Source organism: Aedes albopictus, chromosome 2 (genome assembly GCF_035046485.1).
Source record: "Aedes albopictus strain Foshan chromosome 2, AalbF5, whole genome shotgun sequence".
NCBI lineage: Eukaryota > Metazoa > Arthropoda > Insecta > Diptera > Culicidae > Aedes > Aedes albopictus.
In genome coordinates, this window is record NC_085137.1 from 13471148 (window position 1) to 13488826 (window position 17679).

Consider the following 17679-nt stretch of genomic DNA (forward strand, 5'->3'; position numbering starts at 1 on the left):
ACGGGCCATTCCTCAAGAATCTAAAAGGCGATGAAAAAGTGAAATCGGCTTTTCAAATTATGTAGATCAAGCAACATGATCAGTAGGTCGGCTCATTTGGGAAATTTGTGCCATCACCAGCATTATATTATAGGGTCCCGGGTCATTTGGCCGAACTCCATTTGGCCGAATGGGTCGTTTGGTGGAATGCCGGAAAAATGAATGATGAAATAAATAACCATAGCATTGTTTGCCGTTTCAGTATGTCCTAAAAGAACAGCCTATGATTCAAAGAAGGAAAAAACTTTATAAAATACAGGTTGGACTCGATTATCCGGGTGACCTCAAAATTATTTCACCCCGGATAATCGAATTAGCCGGATAATCGAGCCATGCCTATTTTCTTTTATTTTTGATGTTCTTCAATCAAAAACTGTACCTTAATCATAAAAGCTAATATACATGACGTTGTAGTGCCTAAACTTAACGTCTGGTATTATTACAAGCAGGTTTTTTGAAAATCAAGTTTCAGCAGAAAAATGTGAAAAATAAAAACAATTTTCAAATAGGCTAAATCTTATTTACGTGCGTTGTGTTTGATGTTTATCACATTTTTTGGCATACTGTAATCTAAAAATTTGTAAATAAAGCAAAAACAAAGTTTTCCCCTGATAATCGAGCCATTTTTTGCCGGATAATCGATCCCCGGATAATCGGGCCCCCGGTTAATTGAACCCCCGGATAATCGACTCCGACCTGTATCGGTAGTTTCAACGCCAACTAATCAATGAATATCAAAACTAGAAAGAATAGCCTATGATTAAAATAATGAAATACTTCTGATGATCATATTGGCAATTAGAATGTCAAAAACTTCCACTGAATTCTTTTGATCATGATTCAGCCAAACGGCATTCGGAAAAACGACCCTTTCGGCCAGATTGTATTCGGCCATATGGCGTTCAGCCAAACGACATTCTGCCAAATGATCTAAAACTTAAACTTTGCTCTTCTTCCTAGCACTTTCGGTTCTCGAGATATTCACGTCGCCCGTGACCATAGATTGGAAACCACTGATTTTTCAACATATCTATATCAGAGATACTGATCCTTGAAATGATCAATCCGTATAACATTTGCTCATCTTCCTAGCACTTTCGGTTCTTGAGATATTCACGTGGCCCGTGACCATAGATTGGAAACCACTGATTTTTCAACTTATCAATATCAGAGATACTGATCCTTGAAATGATCAATCCGTAAAACATTTGCCTTTCTTTCTAGCACTTTCGGTTCTTGAGATATTCACGTGGCCCGTTACCATAGATTGGAAACCACTGATTTTTCAACATATCAATATCAGAGATACTGATTCTTGAGATGATCAATCCGTAAAACATTTGTTTTCTTCCTTACACCTTCGGTTCTTGAGATATTCACGTGGCCCGTGACCATGGATTGGAAACCACTGATTTATCAACATATCAATTTCAGAGATACTGATCCTTGAGATGATCAATCCGTAAAACATTTGCTCTTCTTTCAAGCACTTTCGGTTCTTGAGATATTCACGTGGCCCGTGACCATAGATTGGAAACCACTGATTTTTCAACATATCAATATCAGAGATACTGATCCTTGAGATGATCAATCCGTATAACATTTACTCTTCTTTCAAGCACTTTCGGTTCTTGAGATATTCACGTGGCCCGTGACCATAGATTGGAAACCACTGATTTTTCAACATATCAATATCAGAGATACTGATCCTTGAGATGATCAATCCGTAAAACATTTGCTCTTCTTTCTAGCACTTTCGGTTCTTGAGATATTCACGTGGCCCGTGACCATAGATTGGAAACCACTGATTTTTCAACTTATCAATATCAGAGATACTGATCCTTGAGATAATCAATCCGTAAAACATTTGCTTTTCTTTCTAGCACCTTCGGTTCTCGAGATACATATTCACGTGGCCCGTGACCATAGATTGGAAACCTCTGATTTTTCAACATATCTATATCAGAGATACTGATCCTTGAAACGATCAATCCGTATAACATTTGTTTTTCTTCCTAACACCTTCGGTTCTTGAGATATTCACGTGGCCCGTGACCATAGATTGGAAACCACTGATTTTTCAACATATCAATATCAGAGATACTGATCCTTGAGATGATCAATCCGTTAAACATTTGCTCTTCTTTCTAGCACTTTCGGTTCTTGAGATATTCACGTGGCCCGTGACCATAGATTGGAAACCACTGATTTTTCAACTTATCAATATCAGAGATACTGATCCTTGAGATAATCAATCCGTAAAACATTTGCTTTTCTTTCTAGCACTTTCGGTTCTCGAGATACATATTCACGTGGCCCGTGACCATAGATTGGAAACCTCTGATTTTTCAACATATCTATATCAGAGATACTGATCCTTGAAATGATCAATCCGTAAAACATTTGCTTTTCTTTCTAGCACTTTCGGTTCTCGAGATATTCACGTGGCCCGTGACCATAGATTGGAAACCTCTGATTTTTCAACATATCCATATCAGAGATACTGATCCTTGAAGTGATCAATCCGTATAACATTTGCTCATCTTCCTAACACTTTCGGTTCTTGAGATATTCACGTGGCCCGTGACCATAGATTGGAAACCACTGATTTTTCAACTTATCAATACCAGAGATACTGATCCTTGAGATGATCAATCCGTAAAACATTTGCATTTCTTTCTAGCACTTTCGGTTCTCGAGATATTCACGTGGCCCGTGACCATAGATTGGAAACCTCTGATTTTTCAACATTTCAGAGATACTGATCCTTGAAACGATCAATCCGTATAACATTTGTTTTTCTTCCTAACACCTTCGGTTCTTGAGATATTCACGTGGCCCGTGACCATAGATTGGAAACCACTGATTTTTCAACATAGCAATTTCAGAGATACTGATCCTTGAGATGATCAATCCGTAAAACATTTGCTCTTCTTTCTAGCATCTCCGGTTCTTGAAATATTTACGTGGCCCGTGACCATAGTTTGGAAACCACTGATCTTTGCAATACAACTACATTGTGATAAGTACATACTCCCTGAAGTGCAGACTACGAAAAACCTTTTAACTTTATCCTCACACCTTTGGTTCTTGAGAAATTCGCATGGCCCATGACCGTAGGTTGGGAACCACTGAACTTAGCAAAACTGCTAAATTATTGATTGTAGTTAAATAACTTATAACCTTTACACAGTTTAAGAACTTTGTGATGTCGATCTTCACAAACTAATGATAAAACTGAAAAAAATACACTCCCCCGATTTACGCACTAATTCCCAAATAGCGCTCCCCCCAAGTTACGCTCCCCCAATTTACGCTCCCCCCGTTTTGAGCGTAAATTGGGGTTTTAGTGTAGCTACGGTTGACACAATGAGCTGCCATAGCACAATAGCAAAAGGCAGAAACGTGTGGCATTTTTTCGTATGCTAGAGAAGATGCAGTGTGATGCTAATTTGATGAAGAATTCGATTATATGATTAGTTTGGTGCGAGTTATTCTGTGCTGATTTACGTTGAATTTGGTTCTGCTTAAGTCGTTAACTTGAAATTTATAAACGTTAGGAGTAGGTAAAGAAACCGTTTATTCCTCACAGGGATTTGTATACACTTCTTAATGCCGGTTTCTCATATAGAATATAGCGTTCCGGCGGCTTGTATTGAGGGTTGCAATTATATCGTGTGCATAGAGATATGCTTAAAGCATGCATTCGAAGTTTTACGCTTTGTTAATCAATGTTACTCTCAGGCAACGACTATACGTGATTTCTGTTACATCGATCCAAAGGGGTTTGCTATCGATATAGGCAAGATCAAATGTATTGCTATAACATGACTCGAAATGAACTCTAATAAAATCCCTTTTTTAGCTTTGAGCTGCACATACAAACTGCTGCTGGAAGACCCTTCGCCTATCCGAACAGTACGATTTTTCCCGTTTCTTCACATTCAATTCAAAAAGGTTTGTCAATCATGTTATTCTTAAGTGGATAAACTGATTGCCTTATTTTTTTTTTTTTAATTATCTTCCAACCCATTAGTCTGCACAGTGGGCCTGGCCATTTTAATATTTGAGTCACATCTCTGATATGCTGCAAATATTAATGCTGACGAGAAAATATCAGGAGAAATTCTGATATTTCCAGGATACTTTTCAATACTGGCTTGCAAGAACTAGAAAAGAATAAAATACTATTTGAAAAATTCTCTGATGATCTTTTGAAGAAACTACAGAGAAACTTCTGAAATACGTCGTGAAAACCCTTTCAATAATTCCAGGAGGGATATCAAAGCAAATTGCAGGAAAAATTCTCGAAGGAACATTTTGAAGCATTCCAAAAGGAACTAACGGAAGAATTTTCGATGAAATTTTTTGAAGCATTCGCGATCTCACGAAAGAGCTTCTGGACTGGACAAACTCTTTTTGAAAAATAGGGTAAAAGCATTAGACTTTGCCACTGTTGTAGTCTTCGCCCCTCCATATGAATGCCATTTTTTATGTACACTCATAAATAAAAATATTCTTGAAATTACTATTATTTATGCATTTTGTATCCGCAATCTCTCTCACTTTCTAAACTTTCTTTCAAAAAAGGGTGAGAGAGATGCGGATACAAAATGCATAAATAATAGTAATTCCGTGTATACTTTTATTTCTGAGTGTTTTAAATGGCGAATATTAGAGGAGAATTTTAAGGAATGGCAAAGTATAGTGTTTTTACCCTATCCTAAATTTCCAAATTAACACCCCCCCGGGGAATTTGGGAATTTCTGGAAGAATTTGTAGAACTTCTTGACGAAATCATTCCAGGACTCGCCCGGGAATTCTTTAAAAAAAATCCTTCAAAAAGCATTTCAAGATATTCCTCTGAAATTTATTTTTTCATCATTAATTATGAGGGAATTCATCCAAAAAATATCAGAATGATTTCTTCAAATATTTTTCCAGAGTGTTTCAGTTCTTTCTAGTAATTTCCTTTGGGTATTTTCCTAGATGAATTCCCCTGAAGATTCTTGGAGAATGTCCAAAGTGTTGCATTGGATAACTGCAGAAACTCTGCCAAGAACTCCTTTGGATTTTTTTTCCCAAAAATTGCTCAAGAAATTCTTCAAAGGCTGCTATTGAACTTTAAAGGAAATCTTTGGGGAATTTTTTTTTTCAAATGCTAATTCCATACATTTCTCTCCAGGAAAATATCCAAGGATTGGCGCAAGTATCCTTCAAAGAATCCTCTCAAAAACTATTGTAGGACATTCTTTCATTATCAATAAGGGGGGGATTTCTCGAAAAATATATTACAAAGTTTTTTTTTTAAATATTTTCCCAAGGTATTCTCTACAAACCCTTTCAAAGAGTTTTCAAGCATTTATCAAGAATTCATTATAATAATCCCTCATTATTCGAAAGATTCCTCCACATTGCTTTTAATATTCCCCAAGCATTTATTTTTAGCGTCTCTTATTGAAACTCATCTCAATAGTTAAGAACTCCTTAAGAAATTCAACCTAGTATTCCTTGTTTTTTTTTTCAAGAACTTTTTTTCCTCATCTGTAGAGCCTTTTAACCACTGCGCTCATTATTTAGGAATATTGTGGTATGACCCATATTTTATTTGGTGCTAGTCAAATATCCTGTCATAATTGAGCTGTGATGGACAATGGTTGATGTAACACCTGATCCCAACTAGGCACAACTCGTTTTATAAAGTTTATTACCCTGTTGGGATTACTTCTCCATATTTCCAAGGGCTCTAGAAACCCTTTACCAAATATCGCCAATCTGTGATGGTACAGCACTCCGCAATTGCAGAATAAATGCTCAGCAGTTTAGTTTTCCGTTTGGCAGAAACGACACTCGGAGGATTGGACTTTTACAATCTTACTTAGATGATATTTACTCGGGCAGTGGCCAGTCATTAGACCAGTAATTACCCTGAGAACTCTTTTGTTTAGATTCAGTATGGACCTGGCTTTTTCTGCACTGGGTTTTATGAACCTTTTTGCTTGCTTGGATGTATCCGTGGCATTCCAATTAGATTCTACCGTGGACATTTCCCAAGTTTCAATAACTTCCATAGGAACTCTTCGAAGAGCTGAACGTGATGACCTCGGAGAATTACACAAAGGTCCCATAGAATAATTTCTGATGAATTCCTTCTAGAAATTTATGGACGCTTCCTAATGGAACCCTTGAAGAAATTCCTAGAGGGTTCTTAGTATTCCTCCAGAAACTTCATCAAGAAATCCTAAAGAAGTTTCTTCAAATATTTTCGCATTTCCTCCAGAATCCATCCAAGAATTTCTCTAGGAATTGTCCATTTTAAACACCCCCCCCCCCCCCCCCCCTTTGTCACACTTTTTGTATGAGACCTCTGAAATTGTTGTATGGGTTGTCACACTTTATGAACCCCCCTCCCCCTACAAGCGTGACGTAATTTATGGACGTTCCTTTACCAGTCGTTTCTCCAGTTATTTTCCCTTAAACACACCCAAAAACTTCTTCACGATTTCGTTTCTGGAATCCATTTGGAATGCTTCCAAAAACTTAGTCTTCTCCAGTCATTCTTGCAAGAATTTTTCAAGGAGTTTCTCCCAAGACTCTTTCTTGGATCCAAGAATTTCTCCGGGAAAATCTTCCAGGAGCTTCTTCCGAGAGTTCTTCCAGGCGTCTGTCCAGAAATACTTATATGAATGCCATATGAGTATGATATGACTAACCGTTTCTTTTAAAGGCTCTATCCAAGAATTTTTAAACCCTACTTGTGCATTAGGGTCATTTATTGACCCCAACCATACACTACGTTAGCGAGCAGTTCCCAACGCTATGCATTAAGAAGGCTAAGAATACCCCGGGAACTCACCCAGCTAAGTAACTCTCGCTGAGACCATCCCACTATTTAGACCTTGTCTTTAAAAATGCTTAATATATGTCAACGCCACACATCAAATTTTCAAGGCCACAAATCTGAAGAACGGAATGTCAATTTGCAGTTAAAAGTTGATTGATTGGTCACCACCAGAGGGAAACCAATCGATCAACTTTTCAGCGCAAAACGAGTTTCGGTTCTTCAGATTTGTGCGCTTGAAAATTTGAGGTGTGGCTTCGTCATATCTTCACCTTAAGGTGGCGATTTTCTGAAAGTCCTTGCCCAAAAATTAAGGAAAAGCCATTTGGTTACTCAACTTGATGGACTCCCCGTTAGTTGGAGCCACAACAATTTATGCGGACCACTCGATTTTGGTCAAATGATGGCTCATTAGAACTCTTCCCGAGCAGAGGAAAAAAGCTCAGTAATAGCATATTTTGATATGGAGAACAAAAAGTGATATTTGCTTGTTTGAGATAAGAGGTAAAAGTACTGAAAATAAGATCTCAATTTTACTCCTGGAACATCATCATCATAGCACATTTAGCTCTTAGTAAGATCTAACCAATAGCAGTGAGCTATTTGATTGATCATCAAATATCATATTTTGCAATTAGTTTGATAGTTCAAGAACAAATTTTTGCTATTATTTTAAGTACTTTTACTGACTCAAACAAACCAACATCACATTTTGATCGTCAGTACTTGAACTCTGCCCGGGTTATAACCTGAAAGTTCCTTCTAAACGACCGGCACCCCGAGCAAAGGCGGATAACAAAATGATAACAAGTTCTGTTACCTGGTTATCATTCGTTTGATAATTGAGTTTGTTATCATTTAGGTTGAATTAAGAGCCAACATAACAAAAATGATAACTCAAATTTACTCCACGAATACCAGAATGATAAGAAGTTAAGTTATCATTGAGTTCTGGTTGATAACTAATTGTGTTATACAATATTTTATTCAATATTACGTTTAGTTATCAACATGAAAAAATACAGCTGATTGATAACAGGTTTTGTTATCATTTAGTTATCATTCCGAGCTATTTTATCGACGAAAATAGTAAAAATCTACTTCACCAACACGGTTAGCAGTTGAAAAAAGTTTCTTATAACTATAACCCATGTTTTCAACTATTGCGCCCAGTGGGTCTCGAACCCTGATCGAGTGATTATCGGTCGCAGCCGATAGCCCCTGTTGTCGCGTCCGGTGTGGACAACATGTTGCACCCTGGTTGCGCTGTCGAAGAGTGGTACTGAGCTGTGCCAACACACCCCCTCCCGTAACTCTGGTGGGGCTCCTTGGCTGCACCGGATTTACTCTTCTGCGCCACGAGCACAGCCAGTCTTGTCACCGGCCTCCTAAACTTACCCTTCATCACGGCCTGCAGGATTCTGCAACCCGCGCTCGGGTAGACGTCCGTTACGATGCCCCGCACCCAGTTCTTCTGCACTTCGTCATCAATGATATTGTTTAGGTCGCCACACGCTAGTGGCGGCGACTCGGAAAGCCACTTCGCCTGCTGGTTGATGGATGGCAGATACTCGGACACCCACCGAGTCCACAGCTTCTCCGCCAGTCGCTGTGACCGCTTGTAGCGGTCGCGCAGTGCTTCGGCCTCGCTCGTCGGTGTAACGAAACGCTCTTCGCTGATCGCGCCAACGCCGTGAACAAAACGATTCGGCGTCAACGCTTCCTCCGCTTCTGATTCCAGGTCAACGTACGTTAGCTTCTTCCGCACTTCGTCGGTAAACGTCCACCCGTAGTTCAGCACCGTCGGTTCTGCCTTCTTCGACCTGCAGCCGACCGTGACAGTTATCGGCAATTTCGTTGACTGTTGCTGCTGGAACGACAGCTGCTGGTGTCCGGAGCACTCGGTTTGGACCGACCTGCAGATATACGCATCTTCTTCCCGATACTCGTCCCGCTTCAGTAGCACTATCTTCGTTTGCCCAATCTTCCTCACTACGCTTCGTACATTTGCAGCTGCTGGCATGACCTCGATCTTCACCCCATCTCGCTTCCTTCTACCATTCGATGCAAGCCGGTAGACGCACGCTACCGCCCGAACTGCAACATACCCCTTCGAATACCGCAGTGGGTCCACCATCGACTCGGTGATTAAAATCTCGTGAAGCTGCAAACGCGCACGGATCTCCTTGATACTGTTTGGTACTTCTCTTTCGTGCTTCGGCCAACATTCCTCCGGCTGGTACTGGAACCCTAAACCACGAAACCATGGCCCATCTGAACGCAGGCTATGCACCTTCTCCCACTTCGTCAACGCGTCGGTCACGTTGCACAAACTTCAATGATGATAAATCATCAACACAAAGAGGTCGGTATGGCTACCCGACTGGACGCCCTCAAGCAGCAACTCGAAGAGTTCGAAGTCCGGAGAGCGCTTTGGCGCAAACAGTGCCAGGATGAAGAAAGGCGCAAGGCACTGGAGTTCGAGCGCGAACTTGCGCAGATGGATAAAAAGTTCTCCGATGCGATGGAGAAAATTGAATTGGATTACACGGCAAAGAAAGAGGCACTAATGTGTAGATATAGTGGGAAAAGTGTCCGAAATGAATCGACAACAACCAAGTCCGATTCGTTGAACGACCAAGCCCAGTTACAGTTTGCCTGCTCCAATGCTCCAGATCCAACCACAACGACATCCCAACCAAATTTCGTTGCTCCGCGAACGCAACTTTCCAAGCCGGTTTCAGCTGTAAATGATAACGACAAAGGCATCCCGCACACGGTCCCCATCGTATCGGCGACGACGATCAACCATTCTAACAGAAATCAATCAGCACACAGCGTGCGCCTATCATCTGATCCAACAGAGATAGAAAGGAAACAATCGACCGTGAATATGGTACAAAAATGTGCACTAGTGGAGAAGGCCCTCGTCGTCGTCGTCAGTGTTGAACGCAACGCTGTTTCTGAATGTATTGTTTTTGACCCCGGTGGAGCTGCTTTGTAAAGACTACCACACCGTCTGCATTGCACAGTGGTACAGAGAGATGTTATTGAGGAAATTTAATGCAAGAATTGAAATGTATATAGATTCGAAAAGTGATGAAATAGTTAGTTACCAGTCTCACGGGGGGGAGAATGTTGCGACGGCAATTTTGTTGTTTGGTGAAACTGGCAACGCTATTATCTAATAAGAATCAATTAAATGTACATATTAGAATTGTAAGGAGATTTAGTGTTAAGTTGTGCGTCGAGTGATAGAGTTCGTTAGTGATTAAGAAACTATCATGTAAGTTAATTTTAAGTAAAACACAATGTAAATTATAAAAATGAATTCTATTTAATATAGCATTGAAGCTGCCGTGAAATACGCTGCTCTCAGTATGTGTTTCCCTAATCCCGAAGAAACTCGCGCCAACAGCCCCAATACCAACGGGACTCAGTGAGAGGGAGAGTGGTTGAAAGCTACGCTTTCATACTGCAGCCGCATTGAAGATGGAAGGCGGAATCTATTTTTAGATTCGAGGTCCGCCAGACCCTCAGTTCTGCGAAAGCTTTGAAATGTGCGTTTGAAAAGGATAACATATTTTGTTATTATTTAGTATTTTTATGTTATCGTGATAGACCAAAATTATTGATAAGTAAATTTGTTAACATCTGATTATCATCAATTGGAAAAGATGATAACAAAAATAACAAGATGATAATACCGATAACATAGTTTATTATCAAAGTGATATCACTTAGTTATCCGCCTTTGCTCGGGACCTGACCCAATGTTCAAAAGTGATATGATTTACAAAACTGCAGAAAGCTTTTGATAGGAAAAAAAATACATCTCTAAGTTTTTGATAGCGAGAATCTCGTCCCTTCAAGTACCCCTTTCGACTCGTAATCCAAGAACACTTCTAAAAATTCTTTTAAAAATTTTCATTTATGCAGAATTTACGGTGAAATGCTTGAAAGAATTCCTAAAAACAAAATCTTCAAATTAAACTCATAAGATATACTTTGAAGAATTCCTAAGAGGAATCCTCGGAAGAATATCTGAAAAAGTCTTTGAAAAGAATCCCGAAGTAATTTTTGCAGGAATTCACGGAGAAATCTTCAAAAGAGTGCCTGGAGAAACCTTTGAAAGAATTCGTGAAAAAAGAAAATATGTTGCAATAATTTCTGAGGTAGGGTAAGAAATCAAACTTTGAACTAGTCAAATTGTAATCTTAATTTGAACCATTTCGAAATACATAAAAATGACGTACTTTTTAGGCAAATATTATCCCGAAAAAGATGTTAAACAGTTTTCCGTAATATAACCTGATAACATGGACTTCAAAAGCATTGAAAAAGCGTTTTTGTCATGGAAAACAGGCAATTGAAAAATCACTGCGATTGCACCCATTTCCCCCCAGAGAAAGCACATTTTCGGTGCACTCGTACTGCTCATGCATTGAATCACACGCAATATGTGAACACGTCAAATGAAAGCTTATTTATCGTAGAATCGACCAACCGAATAATATTTCGCATTATTTGTCATAAAATTATCAAATTTAAGTAATTCTTACTTGGAGAATGTTATCTTAAATTGAACTATTTGTAATCTAAATTTGAACTAGTAAACGGGGGCAAGCTTCCAGTGTTGGCCTGCAGACTGCGCTAGTGGTTGTTTTGTTTACTCTTGGGGATGAAAAAATCCAAATTTAGTTTCCAAGTTCCCGAAGAGTTTAGAACATTCTTAGTTGAAATTCCACTGTCTAATGAAAAATAGTTATGGAAATTAGCAGATCCATGTGTTTTTATATTGTTCAGCACAAAATTGGCTGTTGTGGGAGATGCTCGAGCTGCTGCCGCCAGTAGTTCAAATTAAGATTAAAATTGGTTCAAATTATGATTACGATGGTTCAAATTAAGATTAAAATCATTGTTGACGAATAATCGAATTTTTCAATGAAATTCGGTGCAAATACAAACTTTTCACCACTTAACAGAAAGCTTATACCCGTGGCTTTCATGTACATAAGAATTTGCAGTAGTAATTTATTTCCATGGGGGAGAAAAAAATCAGTCAAAATTTGCGCTACTTCGTAAAGCCGCAATTTGGTTCAACTTTTGATTACCTACCCTAGTCGATGTACGAATGAGTAAAATGAGAAGAACTCATTATAATCGAAGTTCTTCAAAGAGAACCTCTGGAAATTCTCGAAAAAAAAACCGAGGAGTCCTAAAATTAACTACTTATGGATTTCTAGCAAGACTATTGAGCAGAATACAGAAAACAATCCTTGTTTCTGAAGGAGTCCTTTTAGGGAGTTATGGAGTATATCCTAGTAAGTATTTCTTTGAGAATCTATACAAATAAATTGATATCATTGGGAGGACTCGAGGTGTAATCCAACACAATGTTTCTTGAGAGATCCTTGAGTGAGTTTCAGGAAAATCCTTGGGCGAATTTATGGAGTTCCTGGAAGAACTCTTGAAGGAATCTTTTTAAGATTTCTTGGAAAAACACTTTGGATTCCTGTAGGACTTTAAATGAAATGTATGAAGAAATCTACGAAGAAATACTTGAACTTTTTCTGAAGAAATTTATGGAGTAAAATCTTGAGGGATTTATGGTGCAATTCTGGGAATATAATTGAAGAAATACTTGGAACGGTTGAGAAACCTTTGAAAAAATCCTGAGTGAATTGACAGGAAGAATCATTGGAAGAATTCCTGTAAAAGTCCAATGGAAGAATTTCTCTAGAAAAATCAGAAGGGATTATAAAATCCTCCAAAAACTTCGTTTTGACGTGGTTTCCGGAGAAACTTTTGAGTTATAACGGTTAAAATGTGCCAACAATTTATCAAAATCGAGGGGTCCACAAAAATGGTTGTGGCTCTAGCTAACGGGGGGCTCATCAATTTGATTAACTAATTGCATTTTTCTCACCTTTTTGGCGAAGACTTTCAGAAAATCGCCACCTGATACGTTTTTAAAGACAAGATGTAAAAGTGGGATCTCCAGTTGGCCTAGTGGTTAAGGCTATGAATCACCAACCCTGAGACGGCGGATTCGATTCCCGTTGCAGTCGGGGAAATTTTCTCGTCCCCCTGGGCATAGTGTATCATTGTCCTTGGCTCAAAACTCATGCAATGGCAGGCAAAGAAAGCCCTTCAATTAATAACTGTGGAAGTGCTCAAAGAACAGTAAGTTGAAGAGAGGCAGGCCAAGGAGAGCCATAAATAAGAAGAAGAAGAAGAAGAAGAAGAAGAAGAAGAAGAAGAAGAAGAAGAAGTGGTCTCATCGAGAAGAAGAAGCGGTCTCAGCGAGAGTTATTCACAGTAATTTGTATGATGTTTGTAAATGCATTTCATTTATGATATTTTTCGTATTCCAATGTCTCATAAGTTTTGAACGTTTTTTTACAACTCCCAGACGTTAATATCTAGGTCTCAGAATTCAATTTTCAAACTCTTGCACGATACGTCGACAGTTTTATTACATATTTGCTTTGTTAGAATATTAGCTATTAGACCTAGTAGGAGTATTCATAAACATCCTACTAAAAATGAAATGGCAAGCAAACGTTAGTAGGATATTCATAATTTCTGAAACATTCTTCCACAGTATGTGGGATGAGATCATTTTGAACCACCTTGCCATATTTGGCATTGTTTCGATGAGTTAAACTAAATATTCGATATAGGTACAGCAGGTCACCGGGAAAGTTTTTGCAGTGTAATATTAAGATAGTCTATACACCTGCTGAAGGATACTTACACACACCAATCCACCGCAAACAATAGTGTCACGTTGTGCATCGGTGCATCGATCGCCGTCAGGACAACCAGCAGTAGCACCAATGCAGCGCTCGGAATACTAGCTGAGCTCATGGAAGCCGCCGTCGACGTCAACACAACGGTCAAAATTTGCCCGAAGTTCAACTCCATGCTACTCATTTGAGTAATAAAAATCGATGCAATCGAGATGAACAGCGCAGTGCCATCCATGTTGATGTTGGCCCCAATGGGAAGTACAAACCGGGTGATTCGGGTATCGATCTTCACCTTATGCTCCATGCACCGGAAGGTCAACGGCAGGGCCGCAGCAGTGGAAGCCGTGGCAAACGCGGTCAGCATCGGTTGAATTAGCGCCACGTATAACTTGAACGGGTTCTTCTTCAAAAACATGAAATATATGAACTGCACAATGATCCATTGGTAGAGAAGCACTCCGAACAGCACCGTAAAGATGAACCAGGCCAGTTGGGTCATAACCAAGCTGATGTCACTCACAGCCAAAATCTTACCCGCGATGACGCTTCCAACGCCGATCGGAGTCAACCACATCACTCCGGTGACCATCTTCATGATGACGTCAAAAATCGCCCCAAAGAATTGAATCACCACATACCCCTTACTGCCAATCGTTCCCAAAAGCGTTCCAAAAACCAAGCAGAAAAATACGATTCCTAGAGTATTAGTGCCAGGTCTGTACTCAACAATCCGAATCAATTCGTCCTCGTCGCTCCAAGTGAAAGTGTTTTGAGCAGTCGGTTTTGCGTTCACCACCGGAAACACGCTACTTGCATTGTTGGCATTCGAGCGCGGAACGTAAACCGTGTGAGCTTGCTGCAGAGCTGCCTGGAAGATGTTGTCCGGGAAGATGTTCCTACGAAAGATATCATGTAAGTTATTTATGTCCTTTCTCAAAAATGGGTGGCCTCACCGTCCCAAATCCAGTATGCTGTCCATCAGCGACACAGTTTTCCCACCGGAAACCGAATACTCCACCATTGCTTCGTGCATTCGTGGGTCGCCCGGGTGAATCAGCAGGACCAAGGTGGTTCCCAAAATGGCATTCAACAGCGACGTCAGTGCAAAGTAGGCAAACGTCCGCAGGGCAATCTTCCCATTCAGTTTGGCGTTCAAGCTGGAAGAACCACTAATCAGACTGGCGATCACCAGCGGAAGGATCATCAGTTTCAACACCCGCATGAACAGCTCGCCCGGATAGGCGATCAACATAATGGTGTCTTCCGAGAGTTCCAACGGTCGAAGCGTGAAGCCTGTGGAAAAGAAATGGAATGAAAGTGGTGCCAATTAGATTAGCGAGCTACCATGCGTCTCCATCCTCAACATGAGCGCATGGTGGTTTGTAAAACTCATCGCCACGCTATACTGATTAGCCGTTCAAATTCAAAGTTAAATAAAACATCCATGAGTAGCACACTTACCAAGTACAACGCCCAACAGCACACCACTCAAGGTCACCAGGATCAGCTTGTTCTCGGACAAGAACCGCATCCATGCTGGCTGCGTCGTTTTAACCGTCGGAGTGTTCCGTTGACTTTCGCCTTTCAAAAACTGCTGCTCGCTTTGTGCCATGCCGTTCGCTGTATATGTTTCCGAGTAATAATTAAACTGTACAACACAAATGAAACGGATACAAAAATAGGTCAACTTGCACTGTCAGCTAAACTATAGAACTATAGTAACATTGCACTTGAAACGGATTGCCGCAGCTCAGCACCCTGCGGGGTGCTTTCTTCACAATAAACTGAACCGATTTACTAGATTATAGAGCTCATAGACACCACGAGAGTATGGCACGCGCCTAATAATCCTCAGCCGCAATTTCCATTTCAATGATGTTGACGACGCGGTGGATAGCAAGTGCTATCACCACTCTGACGGGAGAGCGCGCGATCCGATAAATTAGCTCCATATGAGTTTCATGTTTGCAAACAGAGCTTAAATTAAATCAAATCAAGTGAAATGAGCGACCACAATTGCAATCAATCAAAGCCGAGCGACAATGATCGGTACCATACGGTGAAACAGAGACGAGTGCAATGATTGACGACTTTATTGAAAAGGACAATCTTCCGCGTCAAGTGATCATGAATATCGATGGTAACGAACGGTGCATAACTTATTGAACATTGAGCAGTTCCTTGGGCGGACATTCTTTATCTGCATGATCATTGCTGAAGAAGAGAGGTCATTTTCCTCTATTCTGCTATTCTTCATTTCATATTTAGACAAAAAAAATCCGATGGTTCCCGGACAACCTTTTTGCCTTTCTCGTACACTAAGTGTACTGGAAAGGCTATTTGTTCACTCCAAAAATGACTTTTTGATAGATAGTCCGGAGGGTCGAGTCACATATACCAATCAACTCGCCTCGACGAATTGAAGTGATGTCTGTGTGTGTATGTGTGTGTACAAATAAACTTACAACACTTTTTGGCAGTAAATCTCAACCGATTTTAATGACCAACGGTTCATTCGACGCGAAATCTGGTCTCATTGTTTCCTATTGAAAATGGTTCGGATCGGTCCAGCCGTTTCGGAGTTATGGCCATTTAGGTGTTCCGGACCGGTACCCCAGGCAGGAGCCAGATATGAAAATACTACAAACCCATCCATGCGATACATCAAACTACGGCATTTTCGATAACTTGATGAATGGTAACCATGAAAATGGTCTCAGACCATATCTGAACCGGTAGTGTCCCGGAACCGGTTCCGGGTGTCCCGCCGGAAGTGATCAAACATAAAAGTGAACTAAACCCATGCATGCGACATTTCAAACCGCGGCTTTATCGATAACCTGATCAATAGTAAGCAGGAAAACATTCTCAGATCATATCGGAACCGGCAGTGTTCCAGGACCGGTTCCAGATGTCCCGCTGGAGGTTGCCAAGTATAAAGGTTAACCAAACCCATGCATGCGACATATCAAATGGAGGCTTTTTTGATATCCTGATGAACAGTAAGTAGGAAAATATTCTCAGAACATATTTGAACCGGTAGTGATCTGGAGCCGGTTCCAGGTGTCCCGCTGGAAGTGGCCAAATATAAAAGTGAACTAAACCCATGCATGCGACATATCAAACCGCGGCTTTTTCGATAACCTTATGAACAGTAAGCAGGAGAATATTCTCAGAACCTATCTGAATCGGTAGTGATCTGAATCCGGTTCCAGGTGTCCCGCCGGAAATGGTCAAATATGAAAGTGAACCAACACATCAAATCCTTTTTTTTTTCGATAAACTGATGAACGGTTAGCAAGAAAATAGGATCAGACAACATCAGAAACTACCGGTACTGTTCCGAAATCCATTCCGGGTGCCCCGTCGAAAGTAACCAAATATAAAAGTGAACCGAACCCCATCTTTATTTAGCAAAAGATACTTTTCGATCATATTTAGGACTACCGGTAGTGTTCCGCAACCGATTGCGGATGTTCCACAGAAAACGATCAAACGTTAAGGAGAACCAACCCATGAATGCGACACATTAAATGACTTTTAGGTAACCTGATGAACGGTTAACAAGAAAAAATCATAGGCCACACTTTGGAAAACCAATAGTGTGCCGAAACCGGTTCCAGGTGACCCACCGGAAGTGGTCAAATGTAGATTGCAACCAAGCGTATGCACGCAGCATATTGAATAACGTCTTCTTCGACAACGCGAAGAACGGTCAGCAAGAAAATAGTCTCAGGCCATATTTAAGACTACCGGTAGTGTTCCGGAACAAGTTTCGAGTATCTCGCCGGAACTGGCGAAATGCAAAAATGAACCACACTCATGCATGCGGTACACCAGTTCGCGACTTTTTTAGGAAAACTTATTAACACTTTGCATGGAGCTACTCTAAGACCACATCAGGAACAAAAGGTACAATCCCGGAAATGGTTCTGGGTGTCCCACTGTAAGTGGTAAAACGAAAAAAAGGCCCATACCCATGCAGGCGATACATCAAATCGTGTTGTTCAGGTAACCTAATGAACATTGGCAATGAAATAGTCT

At 40.4% G+C, this 17679-nt stretch overlaps 1 protein-coding gene across 2 annotated transcripts in view; it reads right to left on the reverse strand.

Annotated features, from left to right (window-relative positions):
- Positions 1-17679, reverse strand: part of LOC109429886 (excitatory amino acid transporter) — a 53777-nt gene that overhangs the window by 9228 nt on the left and 26870 nt on the right. For both annotated transcript variants that reach the window (XM_029873494.2, XM_029873493.2), the window contains exons 2-4: positions 15097-15283; positions 14589-14928; positions 13641-14531 (exon numbers count right to left, since the gene is read on the reverse strand). In XM_029873494.2, the coding sequence (XP_029729354.2) occupies positions 13641-14531; positions 14589-14928; positions 15097-15247 (1382 nt within the window). In that variant the 5' untranslated portion in view covers positions 15248-15283. The remainder of the gene's footprint in view (positions 1-13640; positions 14532-14588; positions 14929-15096; positions 15284-17679) is intronic.